Source organism: Pipra filicauda, unplaced genomic scaffold, assembly GCF_003945595.2.
Source record: "Pipra filicauda isolate LSUMZ 115617 unplaced genomic scaffold, ASM394559v2 scaffold407_size631318_pilon, whole genome shotgun sequence".
NCBI classification, from domain to species: domain Eukaryota; kingdom Metazoa; phylum Chordata; class Aves; order Passeriformes; family Pipridae; genus Pipra; species Pipra filicauda.
In genome coordinates this window covers 328,609-356,422 of record NW_024104540.1, presented here as the reverse complement: position 1 = coordinate 356,422, position 27,814 = coordinate 328,609, and the positions used below count along the sequence as shown (strand labels likewise).

General features: G+C 51.6%; 3 protein-coding genes across 5 annotated transcripts; all 3 read left to right on the top strand.

Annotated features, from left to right (window-relative positions):
* Nucleotides 1-40: 40 nt before the first annotated feature.
* SF3A3 (splicing factor 3a subunit 3) lies at nt 41-6,506 on the top strand. Its single transcript, XM_027746892.2, has 17 exons — nt 41-167; nt 268-315; nt 419-471; nt 848-953; nt 1,363-1,435; nt 1,796-1,887; nt 2,038-2,120; nt 2,463-2,601; nt 2,934-3,002; nt 3,339-3,406; nt 3,757-3,864; nt 4,061-4,130; nt 4,592-4,756; nt 4,885-4,995; nt 5,436-5,526; nt 5,832-5,887; nt 6,218-6,506. Exons 1-17 carry the CDS (start codon nt 72-74, stop codon nt 6,293-6,295), a joined length of 1,506 nt encoding a protein of 501 aa, XP_027602693.1. The 5' UTR covers nt 41-71; the 3' UTR covers nt 6,296-6,506.
* A 98-nt stretch (nt 6,507-6,604) lies between these two features.
* LOC114001619 lies at nt 6,605-12,535 on the top strand. The gene is made up of 9 exons (XM_039385362.1): nt 6,605-8,156; nt 8,408-8,467; nt 8,916-9,670; nt 9,913-10,011; nt 10,201-10,354; nt 10,616-10,683; nt 11,289-11,384; nt 11,499-11,672; nt 11,754-12,535. The coding sequence occupies exons 1-9, from the start codon at nt 8,114-8,116 to the stop codon at nt 11,757-11,759; spliced, it is 1,455 nt and encodes a 484-aa protein (XP_039241296.1). The 5' UTR covers nt 6,605-8,113; the 3' UTR covers nt 11,760-12,535.
* A 916-nt stretch (nt 12,536-13,451) lies between these two features.
* On the top strand, nt 13,452-27,777 carry INPP5B (inositol polyphosphate-5-phosphatase B). 3 transcript variants are annotated; one of them, XM_027746872.2, is made up of 22 exons: nt 13,452-13,774; nt 13,920-13,999; nt 14,405-14,502; nt 14,872-14,901; nt 15,383-15,493; nt 18,150-18,243; nt 19,373-19,543; nt 20,258-20,359; nt 20,742-20,856; nt 21,509-21,625; nt 21,953-22,140; nt 22,676-22,787; nt 22,931-23,040; nt 23,645-23,780; nt 24,276-24,386; nt 24,967-25,129; nt 25,289-25,524; nt 25,704-25,823; nt 26,189-26,273; nt 26,602-26,729; nt 26,977-27,088; nt 27,347-27,777. In XM_027746872.2, exons 1-22 carry the CDS (start codon nt 13,718-13,720, stop codon nt 27,469-27,471), a joined length of 2,601 nt encoding a protein of 866 aa, XP_027602673.2. In that variant the 5' UTR covers nt 13,452-13,717; the 3' UTR covers nt 27,472-27,777. The 3 variants fall into 3 exon arrangements, with proteins under 3 accessions (XP_027602673.2, XP_039241304.1, XP_039241305.1); XM_039385371.1 differs by lacking the exons at nt 13,920-13,999; nt 14,405-14,502 and having other exon boundaries at nt 13,454-13,774; nt 14,622-14,901; XM_039385370.1 differs by lacking the exons at nt 13,920-13,999; nt 14,405-14,502 and having other exon boundaries at nt 13,453-13,774; nt 14,622-15,493.
* The last annotated feature ends 37 nt before the right edge of the window (nt 27,778-27,814 follow it).

Here is a 27,814-nt window from a genome sequence, read left to right as displayed (position 1 = left end):
GGAGCCTTCCGGCGGGCACACACGGGCCGCGCGAGGGCCTTCCGGCGGCGGCGGCGCGGGGCGGCGGCGCGATGGAGACGATCCTGGAGCAGCAGCGGCGCTACCACGAGGAGCGGGAGCGGCTCATGGACGTCATGGTGAAGGAGATGCTCACTAAGAAGTCCACGGTGCGCCCGGGGGAGGCCCCGCGGGGAGGGGGGCGGTGGCCGCCCGGGGCCGCGCTCACCGCCCGCTTCTCCCCCGCTCACCGCCCCTCTCTGCCCGCAGCTCCGCGACCAGATCAACTCGGACCACCGGACCCGGGCCATGCAGGACGTGAGTGCAACGGGAGCGGGGGCGGGCCGGGCCCCCGGCGCCTTGCGGAGTCCGCCCAGGTAACGGGCCCTGCGGCGCTCGGGGCTTTCCCTTTGTCCCGCAGAGGTACATGGAGGTGAGCGGCAACCTGCGGGACCTGTACGACGACAAGGACGGGTGAGTGTGCCCGGGGGCCCTCGTGTGCCTGAGCGTGTCCTGCCGGTGAGGAAATTGGGCGTCCTTTAAGTCCGTGTAAACACCTAAGGAGTAACGCAGGAATCGGGATCCGGGGACTCAACGCAGGGCAGACTCCGAGTGCCCACGGGACGGTTTGTTACTCCCGCGTTTTGTGTCGTGGGGAGGCTGTGGCTGCCCCGGGGGTCTGTCAGGGGCTGCAACAGGGCAGGGGAACATGGCCCTAAGCCTCTGAGCTGGGTGGGCTGGGAAGTCCCACGGGAGTCGGAGATTTGCAGTCAGACACTGCAGCACAGCCCTGGAGCAAGGCTGTGTCAGTGTCACCTCGTTTTCCCTGCCCCTGTCTCTGAACTCGTAGCCTGCGGAAGGAAGAGCTCAGTGCCATTTCTGGGCCAAATGAATTTGCGGAGTTTTACAACAGACTGAAGCAAATTAAGGAATTTCACCGGAAGCACCCAAATGAGGTAATTACCTCCTCCATAGCAACGGGTGAACTGGGGTCTGTTGGGCCTCATCTCTGCAGGAAACAGACCTTTCGTTTTCTCCAGTTTAATCGCCTTAACACACAGGTCCTGGGAACACCCAGCTGTCACCTGAGCAAAGCTGCTCAGGACCAGGTAGCGTGTGAGGGGGAGCAGTGCTGGTCACTCACAGTGTTCCCTGCTTGGGAGCATCCTGCAGCTGGCCTGGGGTTGGGGCTCACTTTTCTCATGCTAGATAAAGACACACCTTTGTGCAGGACAGCTGAAGAAGTGCTTTGGGTTCCCTTTGTGTTCGCAGTTTCATTGTTTGCCACCTCCTGTGGTTTTATACTAGTTGTTCTGGGACAGGAGCTGAAGTAAATCACTGTGTGACTTGTGTCTGCCCCTGCAGATCTGTGTTCCCATGTCAGTGGAATTTGAGGAGCTGCTGAAGGCCAGAGACAACCCGAGTGAAGAAGCTCAGAGTAAGTGTGTAGTTTGCTCGAGCTCTGATATTATCTAATGGGTTGTTTGATCTGTTTTGCACATTTCGGGGCCCCACCTCCCTTTTATGAAACGACTCCTGAAAATTGTTCTTCTCTCATTGCAGTTCTTCTGAACTGCAGTCCCTGGAGTGTTCCCCAGTGGTGCTGTTGCTCCTGAGGAACATTCTGGTGCTTGCACAGAGCAGCAATTGGGGCTGATCAATGAATGTCCAGGGCATTGTAATGCCTTCCTTAAGCATAAACGAGTTCACAGCTAATCCTTTTCCAGTTCTAAAGCAGTTGCATAATAAGTAGGAAATATTAAGCTCATAATAAAGTTCTTAATGATCTTTCCTACAGATCTGGTGGAGTTCACGGATGAGGAAGGGTACGGACGATACTTGGATCTGCATGATTGTTATCTCAAGTACATTAACCTGAAATCGTCAGAGGTGAGTGCCTGCTTTGTCTGGGCACCTCCAGTGCTTGGTGTGGCAGGGTCTAGGGATCCCCAGGCCCTGCACAGACTGGGGATGCTCTGTTCTGGGACCTGGATGTTAATTTGGGTGTGTATGAACTCTGACTCGGGTTTTTTTTCTTAGAAATTGGATTATATCACTTACTTATCCACATTCGACCAACTCTTTGATATTCCTAAGGAGAGAAAAAATGCTGAATATAAAAGGTGAGCCTGTTTGCCTGCTTCCTTCATGGCAGTTGGTGAGAATTTGCTTCTGAAGTGTTCAGCTGCTGAGATTATGATTAACTCCCGTAAATCGGGTCCCTGAGCTCAACTGTGTGTCTGAGCCCCAGGCAAAGACACAGTGCAGCAGAGATGTGGAGAGCCTCATTCTGCTCTGAGGAAGGGCCTGCCTGTACCCTCCTAACTGCTGTGCCCAGAAATCCTGTGTGGAAAACTGTCCTGACCTCGGTCACCTCCCTCTGCAGCGCTAGAGGGTAGTGACTAGTCCAAAGATGTGGGTAGAGGGTGACAGTGAATTACCTGTGCTTGTGCTTCCCCTGCCAGGTACCTTGAAATGCTCCTGGAGTACCTGCAGGATTACACAGATCGAGTGAAACCGTTACTGGACCAGAATGAACTTTTTGGGAAAATTCAGACGGAGTTTGAGAAAAAGTGGGAGAATGGCACGTTCCCGGGCTGGCCGGTGAGCAGCCTGAGCCTGGGAGATGTTCTGTGGTTTTCAGGGGTTCCTGTGAGTCATTTGTGTAAAGTCATTGGTGGGGTGACCCTGACCCAGTTGCAGCTCTGTGTCACCAGGCTGCAGGGTGGTACTGACCTGAATTTGAAACCCAGCACAACTGGTTTGAAATGAACCTTTCAGGTTGGCGTATGTTGCATCTTTACTACTGTTCCATTTTCAGTTTAGTGAGGGGATTTTTCTCTGTGAAATGAACTGTTTTTCTTGAGGTTAAAATGTTCTGTGGCCTGAAGCCTTGTGGGATGTCATGCAGCTCTTGCATGTGGTTTTCTTGGTAGAAAGAGACCAGCAGTGCCCTCACCCACGCCGGCGCCCACCTGGACCTCTCAGCCTTCTCCTCCTGGGAGGTGCGTTTCCAGTGTTCTGCACTTACTACCACATTTGGAGCAGGTGGAAGCTCAGTCATTTGGTTTCTTTGCATAATTGTAGTGCTTTCCTCCCTGGCTCTGTGCTTTCTGGGTAAAACTCCAATGATACTGATGATTTAACTTCTCCAGTTGGGGGATGTAGCTTGAAAGACCTGGTTAGATTTGTCACATTCCTCATTTTCCAGTGAGGAGGGGTGCACCCTTGACAGTCCTTTTCATCAGGCTTTTTTCTTCTTTAATGAGCTAAAATGGGCTATATCCATATTTTATGTGTTGAACAGATCATCTCTTACAGTGGTTTATTTAATTGAACAGGAATTGGCCTCCTTGGGACTGGACAGGTTAAAATCAGCTTTGCTGGCCCTGGGGCTGAAGTGTGGCGGGTAAGGTGCAGTCTTTGTAGAGTTCCTTTAAGTTTTTGAGGTCTTCCTGTCTCACATTCCTTTCTGGGATACTTGTTTGGTCATCTCTGGTGTACTAGAATTACCTTAGTGATGTTTGAAAGGTAAAACATTAAGAACCAAGCAGCGGGTTCTGGGATCTGCTGCTCTGACCAGGTCCTATACTGGAGTCTCTGATACAGAAGACTTTGGCTTGAGGAAGGAAGGCAAAGATAATAGGAATCTTGTGATTTCATAAAAGCTACGTTTAGAATTTTGTTGCATGAATTCAAATAGTTCTTGGGAAATGTAAAACTGTTGTCTGGACTGATCTCCTCCCTGCTTCTCTCTAGGACTCTGGAGGAGCGTGCTCAGAGGCTTTTTAGCACTAAAGGCAAATCCTTGGAAGCACTTGATCCTTCCTTGTTTGCTAAGAATCCAAAGACAAAAGGAAGCAAAAGGTGAGTTCTTAGAGATCATTCTGAGGCTGGTGGTGTCCTCTCCTCTTGGATGAGGGGTCTTCTATAGTGGCCACTCTTGTGTAGTTGTTACAGAGAGATTAGAAGCTTTTCATGTCGAACCAAATAGTGCTGAACCAAATGGAAGATATCAGAGCTGAACTTGTGAATTGCATAAAGTTACTCTATTTATTTCTAGAGACACTGAAAGAAATAAAGATCTGGCGTTCCTGGAAGCTCAGATTTATGAGTATGTAGAAGTTCTTGGGGTAAGGATTTTATTTTTTCTTTGAGCTTTTTATTTCAGAGCTGTCAAATAGTGACTGGAAGGTCATCCACATCTTTACCCAGTGCTTTCAAAGACAGCACCACATCAGTGTGGTGCATCACATCTATTTTGTGCCTAAGTCACACGGTATTGCAAACCTTTACTTGTTCTGCCTTGCTGCCTGCCTTTGGTGTGAGGGGATTGTTTTCAGCAGAGTGGCTGCTGCTGCTGCTACCTGTCACCTCAGAAGTGCAAACAGTGGTACAAGGTTTTTGTTTTTGGCAAGTAGGAAATGTCAGGGTACTAAAAACAGAAGTTGTTTGGCTGAGTAAGGTGGGAGTTCTGTGTTTCATACTGGTCTTCCATTCCCTCCCTCTGTACATTGAGAAAGTTTCTCACTGCAGGAGTTTGCCCCGACTTTGTTGCTGTCACAGTGTGTGGACAATGCCTTCTCTTCTCCAGGAACAGAGACACCTCACCCATGAGAACGTGCAGCGTAAGCAGGCGCGGACCGGGGAGGAGAGGGAGGAGGAGGAGGAAGAGCAGATCAGTGAGAGTGAGAGTGAAGATGAAGAAAATGAAATCATTTATAACCCTAAAAATCTGCCTCTTGGTTGGGATGGCAAGGTAACCGAGACCGTCAGGCCTGGAGAAGTGGGAGGGGTCACTGACTCCACGCTGCTCCCTTGTTTGAGCTGCTTTGCCACGTGTCCTGATCCTTGTGTATCCTCATCCTCTTGTCTCCTCGCTTGCAGCCCATCCCATACTGGTTGTATAAACTCCATGGTTTAAACATCAACTACAACTGTGAGATCTGTGGTAACTACACCTACCGAGGGCCCAAGGCGTTCCAGCGGCACTTTGCAGTAAGTGACGTTCGCTGCAGGAACAGCCCTGCTGGGTTCATGCAGTCCTTGTAATGAGTCACTTGGGAGTCCCTGGGGTCCCCAGCTAGCAATTCTGCCCCTTCTGACAGGGGGTCAGGGCCGTGCAGTGGGATCCATAGGTTGTGTAGGGCACACCGAGATCTCTTGTGCTGATGCTGAACAGTCCCTGCTCATTTGAACACCGTTTCGAGTGCCCAGGTCTGATGGGTGCAGGGTGCCTGTTGATGGCTGCTGTCGTGTCACTGTCTACAGTACAGGAAAAAAATACTTCTATAGAAGCTTTTAGGACTGGTAGATTTGTACTTTGGTAGTATTTGTTACACCCTGTTCAGATGTTAATGTCTTTGTGATCTTTGGTGTTGTGAAGGACGTGTCATTCCCTCTCATGCTGACCTCTCATCTCTTCCCCCCCCCCCCAGGAGTGGCGACATGCCCATGGGATGCGGTGCCTGGGCATTCCCAACACGGCACACTTTGCCAACGTCACACAGATTGAGGATGCAGTCTCATGTAAGTAGTGATGGCAGAACAGGGAACATGTGAGAGAACACCACCTTTTCTGAAGGGGTGGGTTTGGACATTGGTCTCGTGTCCTATCCTGAACTATCACTTTAAAGCCTTGTTTGCTGCAGTTCTGTGCCTTTCTGTAACCACACAAGAGTTATAACTTTGTAATGGATGTTAGGTACATTCCTGGACTGCTGAAGTGTTTCAGAAGAAGGGGGGGAAAAAAGCTCATGTGTGTATTTTACTGGATTAAAAACAAGTACCTCGAGGGAAATGGCATCAGATCCTGTTTGACTTTGCGTTTGCAGTGTGGGCAAAGCTGAAACAGCAGAAGGCTTCAGAGAGGTGGCAGCCCGATACAGAGGTGAGCAGTGAGAGCTGTTCAGTGCCTCCAGTCCCGTGTCTGTGGGACCCTCCCATTCCCGTGTGGGAGCACTGTCCTTGCTTACACTGGTGCCTTTTCCTAAGCTTCTGTCCCAAGCCATTTTTCAACAGTGTGCAGGGCAACAGTGGGAAATACAGCCTGTAATGACTCCAGCTCTGGATGAGCTCTTTCTGCCAGGACCTGCTGGCAGATCTGTTGCCTGTCTTTCTGCACGGAGGTTCTGGCAGGGTGCTCATGTGTAGTGGCTTCTGCTGGAGCTACAATTCAAAGGCTGTACCCAGTGTCTCTAAACTGTTGGTTCCGTTCCAGGAGGAATATGAAGATTCCAGCGGGAACGTCGTGAATAAAAAGACCTATGAAGACCTGAAGCGCCAGGGGCTGCTGTAGCTGTGCCCAGGTGAAGGATCCCACACCTGTGCAGTGAGTGGATGTGGCAGCAGCTCTGACTTCCTGTTTCTGGATTTTGTATGTGCATGAATATAGATTAAAATGATACTTTATAGAATCACTTTCTAGTAAGCCCCTTGTGAAAAGCAGACTTGTGAGATTGTTTTATATTCAAAAATACCTTGAAAATAAACTCATTTTAATTTAGGAAGTGCCGAGAGACTTGTCTCCTTTCGTATGGTGGAAGGAAGAGGTTTTATTACGTGTTTAAAATGCTTTTTACACAGTTAGAGCTGTCAGAAACAATTCTTTCTTTCACTCTCACTCTGATGGAAATGTTTATGGTGAGGGTTGACTCTGTGAAGCACGTGGACTTGGACACTGTGTGCCAACAGGTGTTCTAGATCTGGCTGTGAGCGTGTGGTTTTCTTTGGGCTCCTTTGCAAAACAAACTCACCTGGCTTAAGGGCTGCTTTTACCTTGGGTCTGTCTCCCTGGGGAGCTTTAGCCACTGTGTTTTTTCAGGGAATCACCAAGTGAGCTGGGTCAGCTTGGGCTATGGGGACAGTGCATGGTGGTTTCTCTGACGCTGCTGCTGGCTTGAAGGGCCAGGTAGGTTCTTGTGCAGATCCTTCTGTGGTGCAGGAGGATGGAGATGGGAACAGATGATGCATTTAGAGGTGACTGCTGTGACTTCAGCACCCTTGGCTCCCAGTGCCATGCTTGGAGATGCCTGTACATACCCCACAGATTCGTGCTGCCTCGGGAATTGCAGGTCCATCGTGCAGAGGCCACACGTGTCACATGTGACAGTGGCAGTCCTTGTGCTGCCCAGCCCCTCTGGTGCAGTGGTGGCTCATGTGACATCTCCAGCCTTATAAGCCCTTTCTCTGTTGCTGTGCAGGGCCATTTGCGTCTCTGCTGCTGTGGAGCCACAGGGGACACTTCCCCCGGGTGGTGGCTGGCAGGGGTGGGGCTGGGCTGCGGGGCCAGTGCCACAGCACCTGCTCAGAGGTTCTCCAGTGCTGGCAGCAGCTGCAGGTGCAGGAACAGGCAGACAGGTGAGTCAGTGCCGTGGGCTCTTCTCCTTCCCCGGGGGAAGGTTGTTCTGGGATGAGGCCGTGTCAGGTGGGTTCCTTGTTGGTTCCTTGCCTGCCCTGGTGCTAGGCTGGAGTGGCGCTGGGCTCAGTAGGGGTGTCCACAGCTGGTCTGAGTGGTGGCTGCCCTCGTTTGGAAGGTGAGAGGCACCAGCTGGCATTGTCTTCCTCGTCACTTTGAGGGAATGGCCTTGGAGGTCTCTGCACAAGCTTTGGCCACTCCAGGTCCTGGGGGAATGGTGACTCAGCCTAGATCATAAAACAGGAGGGAAGTGTTACAGTTCTCGGAGAACTTGGCTTTGGAGCCTGTTTGGATTCAAATCTGCTGTTTCCTTAGAGAAACAGGTAAAGATTTGGAATGAAAGTAGAGAAAGTAGAATGGAGAGCCAGGCCACATCTTCACTTGAAGCAGCATCAGCAAACTGTTGTGTGGTAGCAGGTGTCACTGTGTCAGCCTGCACCCTGCTCCCGCAGCTGCCTGCAGGTCTGTGCTGCCTGCGAGGCCCAGGGAGGGTTGTTGCCACACCAACAGCACACGCAGCTCCCCGGGGCTCCCGTTCCCCGGCAGCGGCCTCAGTGAGTTTGGGGAGTCTCTCAGGAGGGAGCGACTGGGGCTGAGCCCTAGAGGTGGAGCCCAGAGCTGTGCTGGGGTGTCTGCCCCGCACCCCGGGGGGCAGCTCTGACCGTGTCCTCCTGCCAGGTCTGGGTGCAGCCGCGGTGGATGACGATGGCCGGTCGCCGATGGCTCGTCTCGCCCGTTCAAGGTAACAGGGGCTCTGGTGCAGCACCGAGAGTGTGTCCATCCCCCATCCTGGGTCTGTCCTTGCCCCAGCTGTTGGGGCTGTGCCAGAGGCCTCCCTGGGACAAGGGGTGGCCACTGGCCCCCTGGGGCTCTGGGAGAGTGGGGAGTATCCCTGCTCACCTGTTTCAAGGCTGCCTTGCTGCTGGGGAGGCTCTTTGGGCTGTAGAGCGGGCAGCAGATGTGGTAGTCTCAGCCATCCCCACTCCATTCCAGGCCTGCTGCTCTGCATCTTGGCTCTGCACATCCGTCTCCAGGACTCTCTTGCCCCAGCAGGTGAGCTCTGTACTCAAGGGAAATCTGTGGGCCTGTGGGAAGTGGGGCAAAGGCAGTGTGGTGCAATGGGGACTTTGTGCCTCTCACCTCCAAGCTGTGTTCTGTAGGACAGAGCTGCACTGAGGAACCTTTCCTTGAGGTTTTGCCCCTGGAAAAGCCTGTTCTTCCCAGGCAGCATGGCTGGAAGGGGGAGAGAGGCTATTGTAACATCTGTCCATAGTGCTGTTGCAGGGGGCTGCTGGCTCTGACCTGGTTCTTGAGCTGCCTGGTCGGTAGCTGCAAACAGCCTCTGTTTGGGACATCCTGTCACTGACTGCCATCCACCTCCCAACCACAGCTGGACAGATGCTTCCCACAGGTCCATGCTGTGGCTCAGGACAGGACACTGGGCTTGCTGAGGGTGTTTTTCCCTGTTTCCTTCACCAAAGGGGAACTTTGTGTCTTTCAGAGCACGACACAGTTGCCAACAGCACCGTGGTGGCTGCCAAGAATGCCTTGTGGGTTGCTGCGGCCACCAAGAACGCCTCAGTGGTGACTACAGCTGTAAAGAACACCACCAAGGATGCCGTACTGGTGGCCACCACCAAGGATGCCACAGTGGTGGCCACCACCAAGGGTGCCGTATTGGTGGCCACCAAAAATGCCAGAGCAATGGTCACCAAGAATGCTGTAGTGGTGGCTACCACCAAGAATGCCTCAGAGGTGGCCACCAAGAACGCCTCAGTGGTGACCACAGCTGTCAAGAACACCACCAAGGGTGCTGCAGTGGTGGCCACCACCAAGGATGCCACAGTGGTGGCCACCACCAAGGGTGCTGCAGTGGTGGCTACCACCAAGGGTGCCGCAGTGGTGGCTACCACCAAGGATGCCGCAGTGGTGGCCACCACCAAGGGTGCCGCAGTGGTGGCCGCCACCAAGGATGCCAGAGCAGTGGCCACCAAGAATGCTGCAGTGGTGGCTGCCACCAAGGATGCCACAGTGGTGGCCACCACCAAGAATGCCAGAGCAGTGGCCACCAAGAATGCTGCAGTGGTGGCTGCGACCAAGAATGCCAGAGCAGTGGTGGCTGCCACCAAGAATGCCTCAGAGCTGGCCACCAAGAATGCCTCAGTGGTGGCCACTGTCAGCAACACCTCGGTGGCTTCCACTGGCAATGCCTCAGTGGCCACCAACACCTCTGTGAATGGTGCACAAGAGACAGTGGTAAGGAAAGTACTGGAAAGAGGGGCATTTCTGGGCCATTGCAGCCTTACAGTGTCTCTTGCCCAGCTGGTCTGTCGTGACAGCCAGAGTGCCACGGGAGCATCTCCTGGGGAGGAAGGGGAGCACTATGGGCAGATGGGGGTGGCCCCTCCGGACAGTGAGGCTGTGGCTGGGGACAGCCCCGTGGTGCTGTGCAAGGAGGCTTTGCTACATGGTGACACCCTGGCATGTTCTCCCTCCAGCTCACCTGCCAGAGCTTTCAGTGCTCCGGGGAGAGGTGTTACCAGGATGAAGCCCATTCCAACAGAACAGTCACCTGCCATAATGAGACTTACTGTGAGGTATGGCGATGCAGGGGGGCTGCAATAGGGAAACCTCTCCCTTTCTTTATCTCAGCAATCTACAGTGCTCTTTTAAGTCTGTGTCCATCTCCTGTTTCCCTTCTTTCTCTGGCAGTCTGTCAGTTATTTCTGCTCCTTTGTAATGGCACCTCTTCACACTCATTTCATCCTTTGACTCTGCTGTTGCAGCTTTATCGTTTCTCCAGCACAAACTACACAGCCGGGTGCAGCAGCAGGTGTGGTGTGGGGCTGTGCAGGACCAACGGCAGCGAGAGCAGGCAGCAATGTGCCCTGGAGTGCTGTGCCACCCCACTGTGCCTGCAGCTCAACGCCAGCACCTACGGTAACAGCCGAGCTTTGCTCTGCGGCACAGGAGGGGCAAGGGTGGGCAGAGCCCATTGCAGAGGGGCTGTGGCTACATCGCTGTGTCTCTTCTGCCCTGGGGCTCGCTCTGTCCTTGGAGCTGGGTGAGGGACAGGGTGGTCCCACCAGCTCTGGCCGCAGCATGAGCTGCACTGGGGAATCTGTCCCTGTGTTGCTGTGGAGGGCCCTGTGTGGGCTGTGTGCTGGGTGCAGCCTCACAGGGCTCTTTGTGTGTCTGCAGGTGACCTGCCACCCACCACTGCTCCACCCAGGACCACCAACACCACCCACCGACCTCCCCCCCAAAACGTAGGTACTACCTGGGCAGAGGCTGCTGCAGCTCCTGGGGCTCTCTGGGGGCTGTGGCTGCTGGGACAGCTGAGCTCCCACCTGAGCAGGAAACAGGGAAAGGTCCCTCCTACATCTGCTTTATGAGGTCAAAATCTGCCTCTGGAAGGGGAACAAATCGTAAATGGGCATTGGAAGTAAAGAGTCGTTAAGGAGCCCTGTCCATCGGGCCTTATCCCCAGCCCAGCACTTGCATCAGCTCAGGCAGTTTGACTTGATTGCATGGCTGAGCCTTCCTGTAGCTGCAGGGAGAGCACAGGACCCACCGAACTCTGCAGCCCTTTCCTGAGTCTAGTGGAGGGGAAAGTGCTTATCTTTGCAGAGCCCTGTTAAGAGGAAGGAAAAGGAGGCTTGAAACATGTTTGCTCTGCTAGTGTTTCAGTAGTTTCCTTTGGTTTCAGATGGGCCACTGATAGTCTTTTTTCTCTGGATCTAAAATGCCTGATACAGCACAAATAATGAAGAACAGAGGGGGGTGGGAGAGGAGCCCTCAGGAGCAAAGGGCTGACTGAAATGCAGTGAGAGTCTGATGGATATATGGTGTCTCCCCTGGTCCTTTGTTGTAGGGGAAAGTGTGCACAGCATTCTCCTGTCACGGGGATGGGTGTTTCAAAGGCTGGAAGACCGTTGCTAGATGCATCTTGGGGCAGGACTTCTGTGAGGTAAGGCCTGGGGCTGCAGAGCAGGACAGCCCCAAATCTGCCATTGTGTTCCTGTAATGCGAGTACCAAAGGCTTGACATGACCCCTAGGCTAATGTGTCTTTCTTCCTTCCAGATGAAGAGGACGGGCTTGAATTACATGGCAGGATGTAGCAAAGCGTGCAAGGCTGCCAGACCAGTCTGTGCCAGTGGGATGAAGGCTACCTGTTACCAGGAATGCTGCCCAGCCACCCCGAAAGCCAGCTGTCTGAAACTGGATGGCAAAATTCATGTCAATAGCGCTGGGCAGGTGACACTGGCCCCACTCTTGAAGGTCATGGCATGTGGTGTGGTCCTTCTTCTGAATTACAGGGCTTTCACTTCCCTCCAGGGGTAGGCAGCCGTCGGGATGCTCCACAGCCTGCCCTCCTGCAGCAGAGCTCCACAGTGCTCGGTAGGATCCTGTTGCTCTCTGACTTCAGCCAAGGCCACTATCAAACACTCTCTGTCACATCCCTCAGAAAGCTACAGGAGGGATTCTGCCCTGCCCCACCCAAATCCTGTAGGCCTGAGAGACCTGCAAACTAATTGTGGATTTTGAGAGCTGTGCAGTGTGTGCCTCCGTGCTGCTGGAATGAGGGACCAGGAACGAGGTGTTAGGCCTCCTTAAAAATCAGAAAATTCTGCCTTGACTGAAGGCACAGGGGCTCCTCTAGTCATTGACCTGCTTGTGGTGCAGCCTCCCTGGACCCCCTGTGACCTGTTTAGTTCTGAGCAGTTTAATTCTGAACTGCTCTGGCAATGAAATGCCTCTTGCATGGGTGGGTAAAATGGTAACTCCATGTTTTGTCTCCAAGTCCTAGGCAGGAAAATGGGATTACTCTAAAAGTGTCTCATGTTTTAGATGATCCTGTTTCACATCTGTGGTTCTCTGTTGCTAAAGGCAGAGCCCAGATGTGAGCCTGTGACATGAACACCCCCAGTGCTTCCCCAGCCTGTTCTTCCAGCACACAGAGCTGATGCAGAGCTGGTTGGGCAGAATTCCCTGGAGTCAAGGTGCTGCCAGTTGTGCACACGTGCATGGCGCTGTCCCCTGCAACCGCTCTCCTCTGCTGCTGCTGGGTCCTTAGAGAAAAGATTGCAAAATATTAAAGTCTGTGTATCAGCCCTCTGGTCTGTGCTGGTGTTTTGAGTGTGGCTGAGCATGGTGTGACCTGTGGGAGGGCAGGAGGGCTGGGCTGGGCAGTTTGGGCCCTCGGGAGCCTTGTGTGCTCTCCCAGCAGGAAGGCTCTGCACTGCCAGCCCTGACGGTCACTGCCAGCCCCGACAGTCACTGCCAGCCCTGACGGTCACTGCCAGCCCCGACAGTCACTGCCAGCCCTGACGGTCACTGCCAGCCCTGACGCGGTGCTGCCGCCCGAGCAGCGGCCGAAGCGGATGTGGGGCTGGATGGAAAACGCCTCACGGTACCACAGCTGGCCCTTCCTACGTTACAGCTCCTCTTCTGGTGTGGCAAAACCACAGGGCGTGGTTTTAGTTTGCTTCAGGCCACAGTGTCAGTGTACCCATGGCAAGTGAAAACAGTCTGAAAACTAGGGTTCTTCTATCTCAAAAACATCCCCCAGCACCCTGTTTCTTGGAAGGTTTGGTGTTTACAGCAGCTATGTGAGACTGTTCTCTTGTCCATTATGGACAGCTGCAGAGCTGTCACTGATAAAGACCACTCGGATTTTCTGTCTCTGGACCTACATCCCCTATATCTGTGCAAGGGGCTGATTTCGGCCAAGCTCTGTCTTTACAGTACAAAAGACTGGCGACATTTTACAGCATCTGCTCCCACACTCTGTACTAATTTATTTGCATAATAACCCGGCAGCTTAGAAGTTGGCTCCTGTGCTGGGTTGTCTTGAAATTCAACAAAAAATAATTCAAGCTGCTACTTAAAAAAGGGCATCTCGGGATTTTCCTTGGAAATTAACTTTTTCCACGTCTGCCAATCCCAGAGCTTCCTCCTCTCCCTCTCCCCGTCCTGCCGGGAGGGGCAGCCGCAGGCCGTGCCTCTCCCGCCGTTCGCATCCCCCGCGCCCGTCCGCTCGGCCGCCGTCCGGCCCGGCCGCGACCCCCCCGCCCCGTTATTTCCGGCGGCTCCGAGCCCCGCCCGCGGCCGGTCCCAGCGCGGAGCGATAACGGAGCGGCCCCGGCTCGGCTGGGGGGGCGTCCGGGGGCGCCGTGTCGCGTCGTGTCGCACCGTGTCGTGTCGCACCGTGTCGCGACAGCTGCACTGAGCGCGCAGCCGCCGCCGCGGGAGCCGCCGAGTCCCGGCCCCGGGGAGCGCCGTCCGCTGCCGGGACGGAGATGGACCAGTCGGTCGCCATCCAGGAGAGCCTGGCGGGGGGCGAGACATGCCGGATCGTATCCTTTGACGGGCCCCGGTGGCGCGGAGCCGTGCGGGGCGGGGGGGCCCCTCTCCCTGCTCCCTCCGGTTTGTCGCCGCCGCCCTCTGGCGCTGTCCCCGCTCCCTGCCGCTGTCCTGCCGTTCCTTGACCCGCGGTCGCAGGCGGTGCAGGGCCTCCTGTCTGCGGGGGAGAGCGCGGAGAGCCGGCTGCTGGGCCTGGTGGAGCACCGCGGGCAGCACGCGTGGGTACCGGAGCGGGGCGGGCGGGGAGAACATCCGAGAGACGCGGGAGCTCTGCGGTCCCTCACGAGCCTCGGGAGCCGCCTGAGAACCCCCTCCCATCCCAAGGGCTTTCCACCCGGGGGCGGTCCCGTAGGGCAGCGGTTTGAAGGCATGAGGCCTTGATGTTACGGGTGGTCAGTAAGAAACCCCAGGCCGACGAGCTGCTCTGCTCTGCTCTGCCAGTAATGTGAACACGTTATTTAAGTGATGGGGTGAGCAGGCGGGTGGTACATGGTTGAGAAGTTACTTTGGGGTTTGCATGAGGCTACGCTAGCAGGTGCTGCTGGTGGGATGGGGTCTGTGAGTGCCTGCAGACACGCCAGAACTGAGGAGTCTTTGCCTCCATGTTGGCTCCGTGCTTGCAGGATCTACGTGTACACTCACCGTCGGATGGCCATCACAGCTGAGGATGTCTGGCTGGAGAGAGTAATCCCCATCACAGATGGGTTTGCAGTGGAAGAAGGTACTGACACACTGTGGTGGCCACCTCCAAAGAAGAGGATGGAGGGGTTTGGAGTCCATACTTTGTTGTTCTACTTCCTTAAGTTTGGAATCTATTCTGCCTTCACATTTCTTCTTTAGTTTGTAATCCCTGGTGACACTTGCCCTGTGTCACGTGGCATTGCTGGCAGGGCTGTTCAAGGTTCAGAGCACCCGTGTCCCACCGGGCCCCAGCCACGGCCCCTGCCTGGCAGGTTTGCTCTGCTGGCTCTGTTCCTGCCAGGAGTGTTTGGGGCTGGAGGAACTTGCTGAGCTCCCTGACCTCAAAGTATCAGCACAATCTGCAAATCTGTTACTTAGCTTTCAACTGAACTTTGTTTTACTTTTGCAGTTGTACTTGACAGTGACCGTCACATCATTGGTGAGTTCTGTGCTTGTTTTTAGTGCCTGTGTTACAGGCACTCTGGGCCCTGTGCCAGCTGCAAACAGTGAGGCAGGACTGGGGGCTCTTGTCCTGGGGGGGCTTGCCAGGGTGGGGATTCATGTCCTGCTCCTCTTGGGGCACTTGCCGTGCTGTTGGCCACGGTTACTTAGTGCTAACAAGCATTGTCAGCCCCATTCAACCAAGGGAATGATTTTTCCAAACGCTTTTAAACTGCTGCTGGAAGATTAATTATTGTCACTGAACGAGCAGAATAAAAATTATTATAAATGGTCGTCTTTATATTTTTAAATGGCATTCTCATGTAAAATGTTGGAAAGGAACATGTTAAGGCATCATGGGGAGATGTTGCCGAAGGCTGCATGCACGTGTGCATCCACCAGTGTAGAGTGGAGAAACGCTCGGTTTCTGAAGGCTTGGCAGCACGACCCACAGGAGCTCTTTCTCCTGATGTCCTCAGGCTCTGACGTGACTGTCCAGATGAGCTCAGCAGAGGACCGGCTGACCGTGCGGCTGCCCTTCGGCTCCCACACGCGCACGTTCCTGCAGGAGCTCAGCAGGTGCAGCCCAGGTACGAGCTCTGCGGGTGCGGCTGGGACGGGGGAGGGTCCGGCGGGGCAGGAATGTTGCGTTTGCTCGTCTCTTCTGCGTGTGCGAGAGCAGCGTTGGCCTCTCTGTGCTGAACCTCGCTCAGCGCTCACCCCTTCCCCGTGACGATTCCCCGCCGTCGGACGGCTCGGCAGCGACGGTCGGTGTTTTTTTGCGGGCAGAGGCGGGTGCTCTGTGCCGAGCCGAACGGGCTCCCGGGGGCGGGCCGGGGCGGGCCGGGGCGGGCGCTGGGGCCGGGCCGGGGCCGAGCTAAGGGCCGGTGGCGCCGAGCTGCGGCGATGTCCGCGGGCGGGCGGCCCCGCCGAGGTGAGCGCGGGGACCCGCCGGGGCGGGCGGGGGGGCCGCGCTGCCCCGCCGGCGTCTGTCCGGGGCGGCGGGACGGGGCCGGGGGCGGGAGGCGGAGGGGCAGCGCCAGGCTCGGCTCCCGCTGCCCCCGGGGCGGGTCAGTTCCGCCGCGGGCGCGGAGCCGCCGCCGAGGCTCCGGCGGATTCGCGACCCGGTCCCTGTGCCCGGCTCGGCTCCGCCGGTGGGGACGGGCCGCGCCGGCCCCGCCGCGCCCGGGGCCCTTTCCCGCTTTGCAGAGTGCACGTGTGAGAAGATTCCGAGCTAAAGCAATTCCTGGAAGTCAGTGTGGGATTCAAAACCTGAGTGTTGCCGTGTCTGCTGCATGCTGCTTCGTTTAGGCTGGGCACCTCTCGCTGCATGAAGACTAATTTAATTCTCCCCTTTGGACACTAAGCATGGATCCTGCCTTATCCAGGAGATATGATACGTTTTCTTGCTGTAAAGCAGTATACTATAATGTCACTGCACATTCTTAACAGGAACGCCTTTATTACTGCTTAAATCTCATTTAACTGCAAATCCTGTCCGAGACCTGCTGTAACCTCTGCACATAGCTCTGCATTTCTGTGCTCAGTTCAGTTATTGAACAAGGTCATTATTCCACTTCAGAGTGCTACCCTCTGAAGATACCTCTGGCTACAGCGATCTGTGGCTAGATACACATTTATTTAAAGGAAATAGCCCTTTTCCAAGGCTAATCTCTTTCTTAGGAGAATCCTACCTAAAGCTGATTTCCACCCATGAGGTTACAATGGAAGGTGTCATATGTGACTGTGATCTTTGGATCACGTAGCAGCTGTGTCAGCAGCAGGCTCACACGTCTTTCCATTCTGCACTAATGCCTTCTGCATGCTGCTGTGGCATCATCCCATGTGGGTAATAAGGCCTGGGATTCTGCTCTGTTCCTGGCACAAAAGTAACCATTGTCCACTGAGTTGAAAGTTCAGGTTGGTTCCTGTCACTCTCAAGGGATGTTGCATGGTCGTTATGGGGAGAGCTTGCAGAGGTTCAAGGAGCACTGACTGAGAGCTCAAGGCTCATGGAGAAAACGCTGTGTCCCAGCTCCCCAGGCCCACACTCCCCAGGGCATCTCCGTGTGCTCCTGGTCAATGCTGCGTGACTTGGGCTGTGTGATCTGCAGCGAGGCTTGAGTCATGTGCTCTTCTGCATCAAGCTCTGATAAATCCTCTTACACAGTCTATTCTCAGAGGGTTCTTGGGCAGGAGAGGTTTTTCAGGCTGAGAACTTGGCCACCTCTTGCTAGCTGGTTTATGTCCTGAGAGCCTGGGTGAAGTACTGCAAGTTCTATTTCTGGTTTGCGCTTTTGTCCTGCAGAATGTTCTATGACAGCAATAACATCTTAAATTTTTCTGGGTTGTGCTTTGAAGGAGAAGCTCAGCTGAATGCCTAGAATCTGACAATCTTAACGATTTCTACATCACCATTAGATTTGTGTGCTAAGGAGCATGATCTTAAGATTGCTGTTTGTGCATCTTAAATGCAGAGACTCACCCCTAGAATCATCTTTGTTATTTTGTCACTTGTAGGAGCAGAATGTTGTAACTGAAACAAAAAGCTGAAAGACTGGTCAGATTTTGCTAAGGTAGTGTGATGTGGTTCATGTCACACCTGTGGTGAGTTAGATTTGTGTGGTAGCAGCCCTGTTACTGTTTTAGGAGAGTGCAGTTTGCATTAAGGCAGATGTTTCTGCTGAGGTTCAGTGGGTCCGTGGGGTGACTGTACTGCCCAGCCTCAAGGGGGGGATGCCTGTGCCTTGCTGGGTATTTGCAGACAGGTAGAAACCCTTTAAAGGGTACTGTGATGTTTGTTTGTTTGTTTGTTTGTTTCCCCTTTTTATTCCTTGCTTTGTACTTTCTGTCTTGCTTCAGAAAGGAAAAATCTGTTATTAACATACATTTTTCAGATTCCCAGGGTAAAGCCCTGGATTTTGTGCTGCTAAGTTCTGCTTTGGCTTAGCTGTGTAAGGGAGAGCCAGCAGCAAGCACTCCCATAGCAGGCAGCAGTTCTGCTGCTCTCTGTGGCTTCTGTGAGTTCTTCCTCTGCAAGGGAAACTGCATCATCACAGAACAGTTGGGTCAAAGTAAGCTAAAACTCTCAGATAACTGAAGGAGAAACTGCAGGGTTCTTTGTTTTTCCACACAAATCTAAATTATGTTCTGCCCACAGATTTTTGCCAGTGTTTGTATAATCGTGTTGATAAACTGAAGAACACTTTGTGTTTAAAGTGAAACTTTGTGGGTTTTTTTTTCCAGAAGTGGTTGGCTCTGAAGGTATCAAACAGAATGGAAAAAAGGCTGCATTCAGTGAGAGCTGCAGCCACACCACCACTGACAGAAGCTCTCCCAGGTAGGAGGTCTTGCGTGGTGTGCAGCTGAAGGGAGCTGTGCACATCAGCTCTTTGTGCAAGGTCGAGTGAGGAGTGATGGTGGAGGCCACATTTCTGTGCCAGTTTAGCCGTGCCTTCCTCCTCCGAGGGTCTCTGTGTAGGGCCAGCGGGTGAGCTCTGCACCCCCACATTGCAATTGTGTAGCTGCATTACCAGTTCCATCAGCTGTGGTGGGTCAGTGCACAGAGGGGGGTCTAGAGTGGAAGTTGGCAACTTTTTGAGATGAGAATCTGCAGATTTAAGAGAGAAAAAAGTTCAGCATAAGCATGCTGTCAAAACGTTAGTGGAAATTTCATCCCAGTCCCCCAGAGAGAGCCCTGCTAGTCCCCTACTTGGGCATACTTTGGCTGTTGAGTGGGACAGGACCTGCTAGCATTGCTTGTTTTGAATTCAGAGAACTTTGGCTTAGGGCCACTGTGTCTCATAGATACACTCTTAGTTACAGTTTCATTTTCCAGTTCCCAGGACTTTGTGGACCCTGCTGCATATCCTTCAGAGTCTGTCTGTGTGCTGTCCTTGGCACTGGTGTGCAGGTTCTGACCTTAAATTTATGCTGGCCACTTGCTGGTGGGAACTCCCAAGCTGTGGCATTATTGTTGCAAAAGGAGTTTCAGAGCCAGGAGACACAAAGTCAAACCACCTCTACCCCCACCCACTCTGGGCAGAGCTGGAAGTTTTCCACAGAAGGCTTTTTAAACAAACACAGTTCTTCATTCTCCAGCTGAGGTCAGAAGGGCTGAGCAGAGGCACCAGGAAATGAGATTTCCATCTCCCTGCTACAATAAGCAGGGAAAGTGTACAGTTTTTGTATCAATATCCAAGTGTGAGTAAGGCCTGCTCTGCATTGACAGGCTGAACCAGAATAGTGAAAACCATTTGTTATTTCAGTTAGTTAAACTAACTGGTTTCCTCTCGAGATCTGAACCTTGCTAAGAAATGCTCATTTCAGTCTTCTCGGCTTATCTCAAATATTATCTGTCTTTAGTGAACAGACAGAAAAATGTGAATCAAGGTTTCGGTGGCAGAAATAAGTTAGTTAAGGTGTGTGGATAGCCTGGGCTTCATCTGCAGTTTTGCTTTCATTTACAGGCAAAATAAACTCAAGCCTGAAGTGAGAACTGAACAAGTCCGGCCTTCCCACCTCATGGCTTCGAACAAGGCCTCGATCATATCAGAACCAAAGTTTGGACTAAGAGATACTATTGTTAAATCTCAGCTTGCACAAATGGAGGATTCCTACACGCACATCCAGAACTACAGGTGATGATCATTCCTGAGAAGAATTTATTTTTGTGGGTTGTAAGTCTGTCAGAATAACTCATGTCCGTTATTTCATCCTGTGTCCCCGCAAACAGGAAACTGTACAAAAGTATGATCCATACCTTCCAGAATAGTTTTCTTTCCTCATTTATGCATTAGCAGAGCAGAATTTCATTCATGTCTTTGTCAAGGCTTGCCTCATGGTTCTTGTGGAGAAAATGGCCTTCTTGAAATCACTTTTTTCTGTGCTTATTTCAGACAGTGTCTGGAAATGCATCAGCTCTGTGCACTTCAGCCTTCTCCCTCTCCACTTCTGTCCACTACTTATCCATGTAATTGTTCCAATAAGCTCATAAGAAAGATCTTGCATAAAATATATAAATAGGACCAAAACATTACTGTGTTTGAAATTGTTTTATGCATCTCATTCTGTGAATTTATCATTTCAAACTGCTACTGCACAGCTCCAGTCTTATTTTTGTTTTTTTCTTTAATACTGTGTATCTGTGTATACAATGTGTGTCCTTCTATAAAACATGTCTGTAAAGATGCTGCTGTTGTTAAATCATTTTAGGGATTTAAACTTTGTCACATTTTCTTAATTTCCCCTGGAAATGTGTTAGTTCTAGGTACCCATAAGTACTTGGCTGATAGCAGTGGTATTTCCTGTGCTCTGCAGTTTGTGGCTCTGGGATTCAGTCACTGTCTTTGCAGGGTTTTTGTCGGGACATACAACGTGAATGGTCAGTCGCCCACGGAGAGCCTCCAGCCCTGGCTGAGCTGTGATGCTGAGCCTCCAGACATTTACTGCGTGGGGTGAGTGTCTCTCCCTGGCCCATTGTCCCAAACCTGGGCTGTGCTGGTGGATCTGTCACAGAGAGGAGTTCTGCCAGGACACCACAGGGATGTTGGCACTGCTGTGGTGCATTGCACAGCTCCAGGGCGGGTGTGTGCACAGCCAGAAAGGGCCGTTGGTCTGGTAGGGTTTGGCCTCTCAGTGTTACAAAGTCCTTAGTGCTATTTGATGTAATATGACAGTAATTAAGCTTTACATTTAACATACCTCTACAATCAGCATAACTGAATTGGAGTTTTCAGTTATAAATTGAGTGTAAATTGATTTAGTTCTTTCCCAGAGGAAAGAGCTGGAGAGTTATAAACAAGTGCATGCATCCATGAGTTCCTTCCTCTAACACAGTTTCCAGGAGCTTGATCTGACTAAAGAAGCCTTCTTTTTCAATGACACACCGAAGGAAGAAGAATGGTTTAAAGCTGTAACTGATAGTCTTCACCCAGATGCCAAATATGCAAAGGTAAATGTGGCTTTTGGGGAGGTTTGAGTGTGGACTCATTTTCCACTTAGGCCTCTTTTCCCTTTGCTTTCTCTCATTCTCAATGGCTGTGTCTTCCAGGGGCTCATGGTCTGCAGGCTCTGCAGGTGCCATAGGTAGTGTTGCTGTGCAGGTGCCATAGGTAGTGTTGCTGTGCAGGTGCTGAGGCAGGGGCAGGACACAGACCAGAGCCAGGCTTCCCCACAGAAAGGCAGCTCCTGCTGTCTTGGGGGAGGAGAACAGGGAATTCCGTAGTTTCTTCCATGTCTGTCTCCACAATGCATGGTGGAATGAGTTGTGAAGGTATTTTGGGAGGAATACTGCTTGTTTTGGCTCCTGCTCCTTAGATCTGCTTCCTCTCTTATCTCTGTTGTTGAAGGGAAGCTCCTTTCATGTGCTTATCCTTGTGCTGAGACTCCTGCTTTGGGCTTTAACTTCCTGTACTGGGATATTGCTCCCTGACCCCTTCCTGGGCTGTGCTGCTGGGGGGCTGTGTCCTGTGAGCCCAGCTGGTGCATTGAATGAACCTGGAACTCTCTTCTTGGTGACCCATGTTACGGATGGGGAGCAATGTGCCTTCTCTCAGCAAACCTCTTCCATTCCAGCATTTAATGGACTAGGGTCTGTTTTTCAGGTGAAGCTTGTGCGGCTGGTGGGAATTATGCTCCTCTTGTACGTGAAGGCAGACCTTGCTTTGAACATCTCTGAGGTGGAAATTGAGACTGTGGGAACTGGAATCATGGGGAGGATGGTAAGAAAGGCAACTGTGCACAAGAGGGGGTGAGATTTGGAAGAGCCCCTCTCCTTGGATGCCATGGTTGTACCTCCAGCTAAAGGCTGTGGCTGCCTTTAGAAGCAGATAACCCTATCCCTGTGCCAGCTCAGGGCACTGTGAGAGGGAATTGCCATGTGCTTGCCAGTGCTCAAAGCAGTAATCACTGATTGGCATTTTCAGCCTTTTCCTTCCTCTGGAATTAAACAGCCTGTCTCAAAGTCTTCTGGCTTGTGCACTGCCCGTAACTCATTTGTGGATTCATCTGCGGTGTAGAAGCTTCTGACCAGTGTCTTTGTCTTTCAGGGTAACAAAGGTGGTGTTGCCATCAGGTTTAAGTTCCATAACACCAGCGTGTGCATTGTGAATTCTCACCTCGCAGCTCACACGGAGGAATATGAGCGGAGGAACCAGGACTTCAAAGACATCTGCTCTCGAATGCAGTTTTGCCAGTCAGACCCAAATCTGCCCCCTCTCACTATTGGCAAACACGAGTATGCTTCCCATCTGGCTTTGGGAATCGTGGCACGTGGCAAGGGAGCACGTTAACGTGCTGGGGTTGAGGAGGGGTCCCCAGTGACCTGAATGTCAGCTGGAAGGGCCAGAAATGCTTTACCTGGTTTGGAGAGTGCTCACCCTCATGGTTCTGACAGGCTGCTTGTTGCCTTATGCTCTCCCAGGCCTTGTTTTATTCTCAAGCATGGAGTGGGAATGGGGCAGTAATCAGCATTGATTTCCCCAACTGTGGAATGGTAACAGCACCAGTTATTAAGGGGTAGTGACAAACACGCAGAACAGTAATTAAAAATGGCAAAGGTAGAAAATGTAGTTTCTCTTGTTGCTCACTCTTGTTGTCTCTGGTGAGAGCAGCTGTAGTTTCTCTTGTTGCTCACTCTTGTTGTCTCTGGTGAGAGCAGCTGCAGCACCCAGGGGGTTGTGGTGGGGAGAGCCCATGGAGCTGCCACCCATGGCCGGGCTCCAGGGGAGCCTCAGGTCTCTCTGCACATTCTGGGATATGTTCTCTCTCAGTGTGATCCTGTGGCTGGGGGACCTCAACTATCGGCTGGAGGAACTGGATGTGGCACAAGTGAAGCAGCTCATAGAGGAGAAAGCATTTCCAGAGCTTTGCCAGTATGACCAGGTACTGATGTCTCACCTGCCTGCACACGGTGCTGAGGGTGCTCAGTACAAACTGCACGACTCCTTGGCCTCCCTTTTAGCACATGTGGGAATTGTGCTTAAGCTTTCCTAAAATGAAACTTTTTGTCTTTTCTTCTTTCATAGCTGAAGAGGCAAATGAAGGCAAATGCAGCCTTTGAAGGCTTCACAGAGGGAGAGATCTCTTTCCAGCCAACATACAAGTATGATGCTGGCTGTGATGACTGGGACACAAGGTACAGTGATCGCCTCAGATGTGATGCCACCAATGGCTGGTGTTACCTCTGAAGGAATTAAAAACAAGGCTAAAAAAAATTGCAGGATCTCTTATTTGCTTATCTCTGCTGTACCTGCTCAGGTGAGACCAGCCAGGGTTGACTTGGAGTGTTTGTGCTGTTCTCTAAACGCATGTGAGAACCACAGTTCCCATAATGTGAACCACAGTTCACAGAGCAGCTCACCTGCTGCTACCAAACCAGGAACTTCAGCTGCAAGTGCAGAAATGAAATCTGTGCAGCAGTCAGTGAAAAAAATAAATGCAAACTTTAAACATAGAGCCTGAATTCTTATTTTTCATGGCTCTTATGGTCAAAAATATCTGAGTATTGCTTTGTATGTTAACTGTATTTTGCACTTTTGAAGAAGGAGGAAGTAAAGCATGAGCTAGAGATACCTCATAGTAGACAATCAGTTTTTATATCTACTCAAAGAAACTGTTAAAAATACCACTTTGATAGAGAATGAGCTCCAGGCCATGGCAGGAAACCCTGAGTCTCTAGGAGAGCAGTGTTACTGCACCTGAACTGTGCCTGGAAACTGTGATCTTCCCCTCTGTTTCAGTGAGAAGTGTCGTGTTCCAGCGTGGTGTGATCGCATCCTCTGGAAAGGGCAGAACGTTGCCCAGCTGAGCTATCGCAGCCACATGGCCCTGAAGCTCAGTGACCACAAGCCAGTCAGCTCCGTGTTCGATATTGGGGTAAGGAAATAACTGCTGACCTTGTCCTCTGTGTGGGGAGGGAGGTTCTCCTGCTGATTTCCCTCTCCTGCTTTTATGGAACTCCCAGAGAACAATGGCTTGAAAGGTGGGCTGGATCAGATACAGAGGTGGGATTGTTGGTCATAGTGAGCAAGGGCTGTGTAACTGATACTCAAGTTAAGCAGGACAATGCCTGAATATCTGTCAGTGTTCTTTGAGAACACAGTAGTGTGTTGTCAAACCTTTTCTTTTCTGAGACTTAGAAAAAGGCTGATCTGATACTGAGTGGCTCTTGTTAGTTATGGCAAGGTCCTTTACTGTTGGATCCTGAGAAGATCTTGGGGCATTACTGCTCCAAGTGGCTCTGCCGGTTACGTGGGTTTTATACTCTAGTGTGCTGCTAGAATCAAACCACTTCCCATGTTTCCAGCTGTGTCCCAGCTGTCCTGCAGAGGCACAGCAGATGCCAGCTGGTGCGGTGTATGTCCTTTTCAGGTGAAGGTTGTGAATGAGGAGCTCTATCGAAAAGCCTTTGAGGAAATAGTCCGCTCCCTGGATAAGCTGGAGAACGCCAACATTCCCTCGGTGACGCTGTCCCGCAGAGAGGTGGGGCATGGCCACGTGCCAGCACTCCCTGAAGGAACTGAGCAACCCCAGACCCCAGCAGCAGAAGATGGATTCTAGAGCCTGGGGTCTGGTTCCAAAACCTAGAATATTTTGACTTCCAGCTTCTCTCTGTTTACAAGCCCTAGGAATCTTTGTTCCTGTTTAGATGCTGGTAAATTCTGATCACAGCCCAAGGCTGAAAGGCAGGGTGTGTTACTCCTGAGGTGGAGAGAGAAAAAGTAAAAGGGTAGTTTGTGACCCTTGCTCTGACTTGTTCTTTGAAACATAAAATGTAGAATCTGAAGGATGTGGAGAAGGTCAAAGACCAGCATTTGCTTTGTGTGTTGGGGACTATAAAGATGAGCCCAGGATACATTTGAGGCTACAGCTATCTCACTCTCGATTTCATATTTGAGGGGAGCATTTGGTGATCCTCTGGAGTCCTGGAAGAGATGGGATGTGGGAGCAAAGGGTTAATCTGGGTGTCTTGCTGCTTAATGATTAAACCATGGGACAAGAATTGCTGCTGGGGCTTGGCAAGGTGAAATGGCTGATGATGTTGACTGACGTTTGTTTCTAGATCCATTTTGAGGATGTGAAATACATGCAGCTGCAGGTAGAGAGGTTTACAATCCACAATGGCCAAGTGCCCTGCCAGTTCGAATTCATCAGCAAACCAGATGAGGAAACCTACTGCAAGGAGTGGCTGATTGCTAATCCCAGTAAGGGCTTCCTGCTTTCAGGTGAGCTCCTCTTTGTTCCCCTCATGTTAATGAGTTGATATTGTCCACTTCTGGCTTAGTTCTCTCTGCTCTTCTGAGAGTGCTGTGCCTGTTGACAGGCTGTTGGTTTAATACCGGTTGTAACTGAGTCTGGGTTTTTTATCATCTTTTTATCATCAGATGCTGAGATCACAGTTGAGCTGGAAGTGTTTGTTAATAAATCAACGGCTACTTGCTTAAACTCTGGAGAGGAAAAACTTGAAGATATCTTGGTCTTACATCTTAACAGGGGGAAGGATTATTTTCTGTCTGTAACAGGCAATTATTTGCCAAGTTGCTTTGGGTCTCCCATCCATACTCTGTGTTACATGAGGGAACCGATCCAGGACATGTCAGCAGAATCCATTCGGAGACTTGTGAGTTAAAGACAAGATTCCTTTCCAAACCCACAAGAGCCATTAAAACTGAGGCCTGTTTGTTGTTATTAACAAGTTTCAATTCTCAGGTATAAGCTTTGTGAAGTCTTTTTACTGAGCTGAATAAGAACTTGCCTAGCTGTGTGTTTGTCTCCCCTCCCCACAATGCCTTCCCTCAGACCCTGATGCCACTAGAGAAGAGTGATGATCCTGATCCCGCTCAAGCTGAAAAGCCTATGGACATCCCAAAAGAGCTGTGGATGATGGTGGATCATTTGTATCGCAATGCTTCCCAACAGGTTGGCAGTGTTTGTACTGGAAACACAAAATGAGCTGCTTGGGTTTTTTGAGTTTTGAAGAAGATATTGATAATAGCAATCACTGTGAGTTGGGAGTGTTTGGCCAAAGGCCTTTGGAGATAAGTGATCCTGGTGCCCTGGGTTGCACTCTTTGGTGCTGGTGCCTGTGCTCTATGTGTGCAGGCATCAGCAGAGTCCTCCTGCACTGCCCTCACTGCAGTGCCACAGCCTTACTAGAGCTGCTCTTGGTGAGACTTGTGTGATAACCACCAGTTTGGAGAGGTTTTTCAGGCAGATTATAAGGATGCTCTATTTACCCAAAACCCTTCTATTTTCCTTGGACTGACCAAGGGTTGTCTTTGCAGGAGGACCTGTTTCAGCAGCCAGGCCTCAGATCCGAGTTTGAGCAGATCCGAGACTGTTTGGACAAGGGAATGCACGATACCTTCTGTATCCTTTTGGGTGATGCCCAGGCAGGCTCACTGTGCTGCAGTGGTCAAAGCTGAGAGAGGTTTTTAAATTGCTGCCTCTCCCCTGGGGTAGCTGAGCTCTGCAGTTCCTATGGCTCCAAAAGCCTCCTCTGGGTCCTTGTGATGCTGATGAATTTCACAAGGGTCCAACAGCAGCAGCTCCCCATGTGGAGTCCAGGGCATTAACCCAAAGCTGGGAGCAGTAGGAGGAGTTTGGGGAGACCTAAGCAAAGGTTCATGTTTCAGCAGAAATAGGACCAGCCTAGATCCTGCTGTGCTTGCCTCTTCCTTAACCATGTTTGGATCAGTGGGCAGCAACCACTCAGTGGCAGAAGCCCTGCTGCTGTTCCTGGAGAGCCTGCCTGAGCCAGTCATCTGCTCCAGGTTCTACAGCACCTGCCTGGAGAGTGCCAGCAGCTACTGGCTGAGCAGCCAGGTATGGCCAGCTTCCCTGTGGGACTGGCTCAGATTCCGGAAGGAGGGGAGGCAAACTGGCCTCTGTCACACCACTCACAGGGTTTTGCTCTCAGTAACTCAGTCATCTGGTCATAGAAAGGATCTGGAACTGGTGCTTCTGGGTTATGAAGAGCTGTTGGCACTTGCAGAGGGGGGTGTTTGGAGTAGGTAAAACTGGAAGCCATTGCTGTGTCTGCAATATAAATGTTGGGTTTTTCCCTCCTCAGATTATCTCTAGCCTGCCAGTGTGCCATAAAAATGTATTTGAATATCTGATGGCATTTCTACGAGAACTACTGAAAAATTCGGGGAAAAACCACCTGGATGTAAATATTCTTGGTAAGGCAATCACAATAACCTCTCTGTTCAGAAAGGTGATAGAACATTTCCCACCTGAGTGCAGTTGTGGTCTACACTGCTTTGAAGCTTCGAATAGTCCATAGAAAAAAACAGGAACCTAGAAAAGCGGGGAAGTGACCCAGAGGTGTGGGGGGCCGTGAGCTTTGTCCCAGCCCAGGCGCTGTACCCTGAGGTTGGTGGGATGGCCACTGATGTCCTGCTGCTCTCACTGTGCCTCTGTGTGGCTTTGCCCTGCAGCCAGTGTGTTTGGGGGCCTGTTACTGCGCCCTCCCCCCGGACATCCCACCCCTGACATAGCCGAGAAGAGGAAAGCCCAGCAGTTCATCCGCCAGTTCCTCGAGAGAGAAGACAATTCACCGTGAATTCCAGATGCAGCCAATCTGGATTTTTAGATATCGAATTACTGTAAAAATATTTTTTGTACATTATACCTGCTTTTTTTGTTTTTTGGATATCACAGTATTTTATACAATCTGTTGCTTTTGAAGGCACAGGTCAGGCTGTTTGACACCTGATTATGCTGTAAAGTATATAAAATTTTTAAATAAGCTGTATGTAGACAAGCAAAAAATATAAAAGCTGATATTTACACTGTATTTTATTTAACTTGTTTGAAACCTTGGGATTTTTAAGCCCTCGCTATTTAAATAAAACGCTCTGGAGCCGTTTCGCGTTGTGGGCCGTGACTCGCGCCCCGCTCCCAGG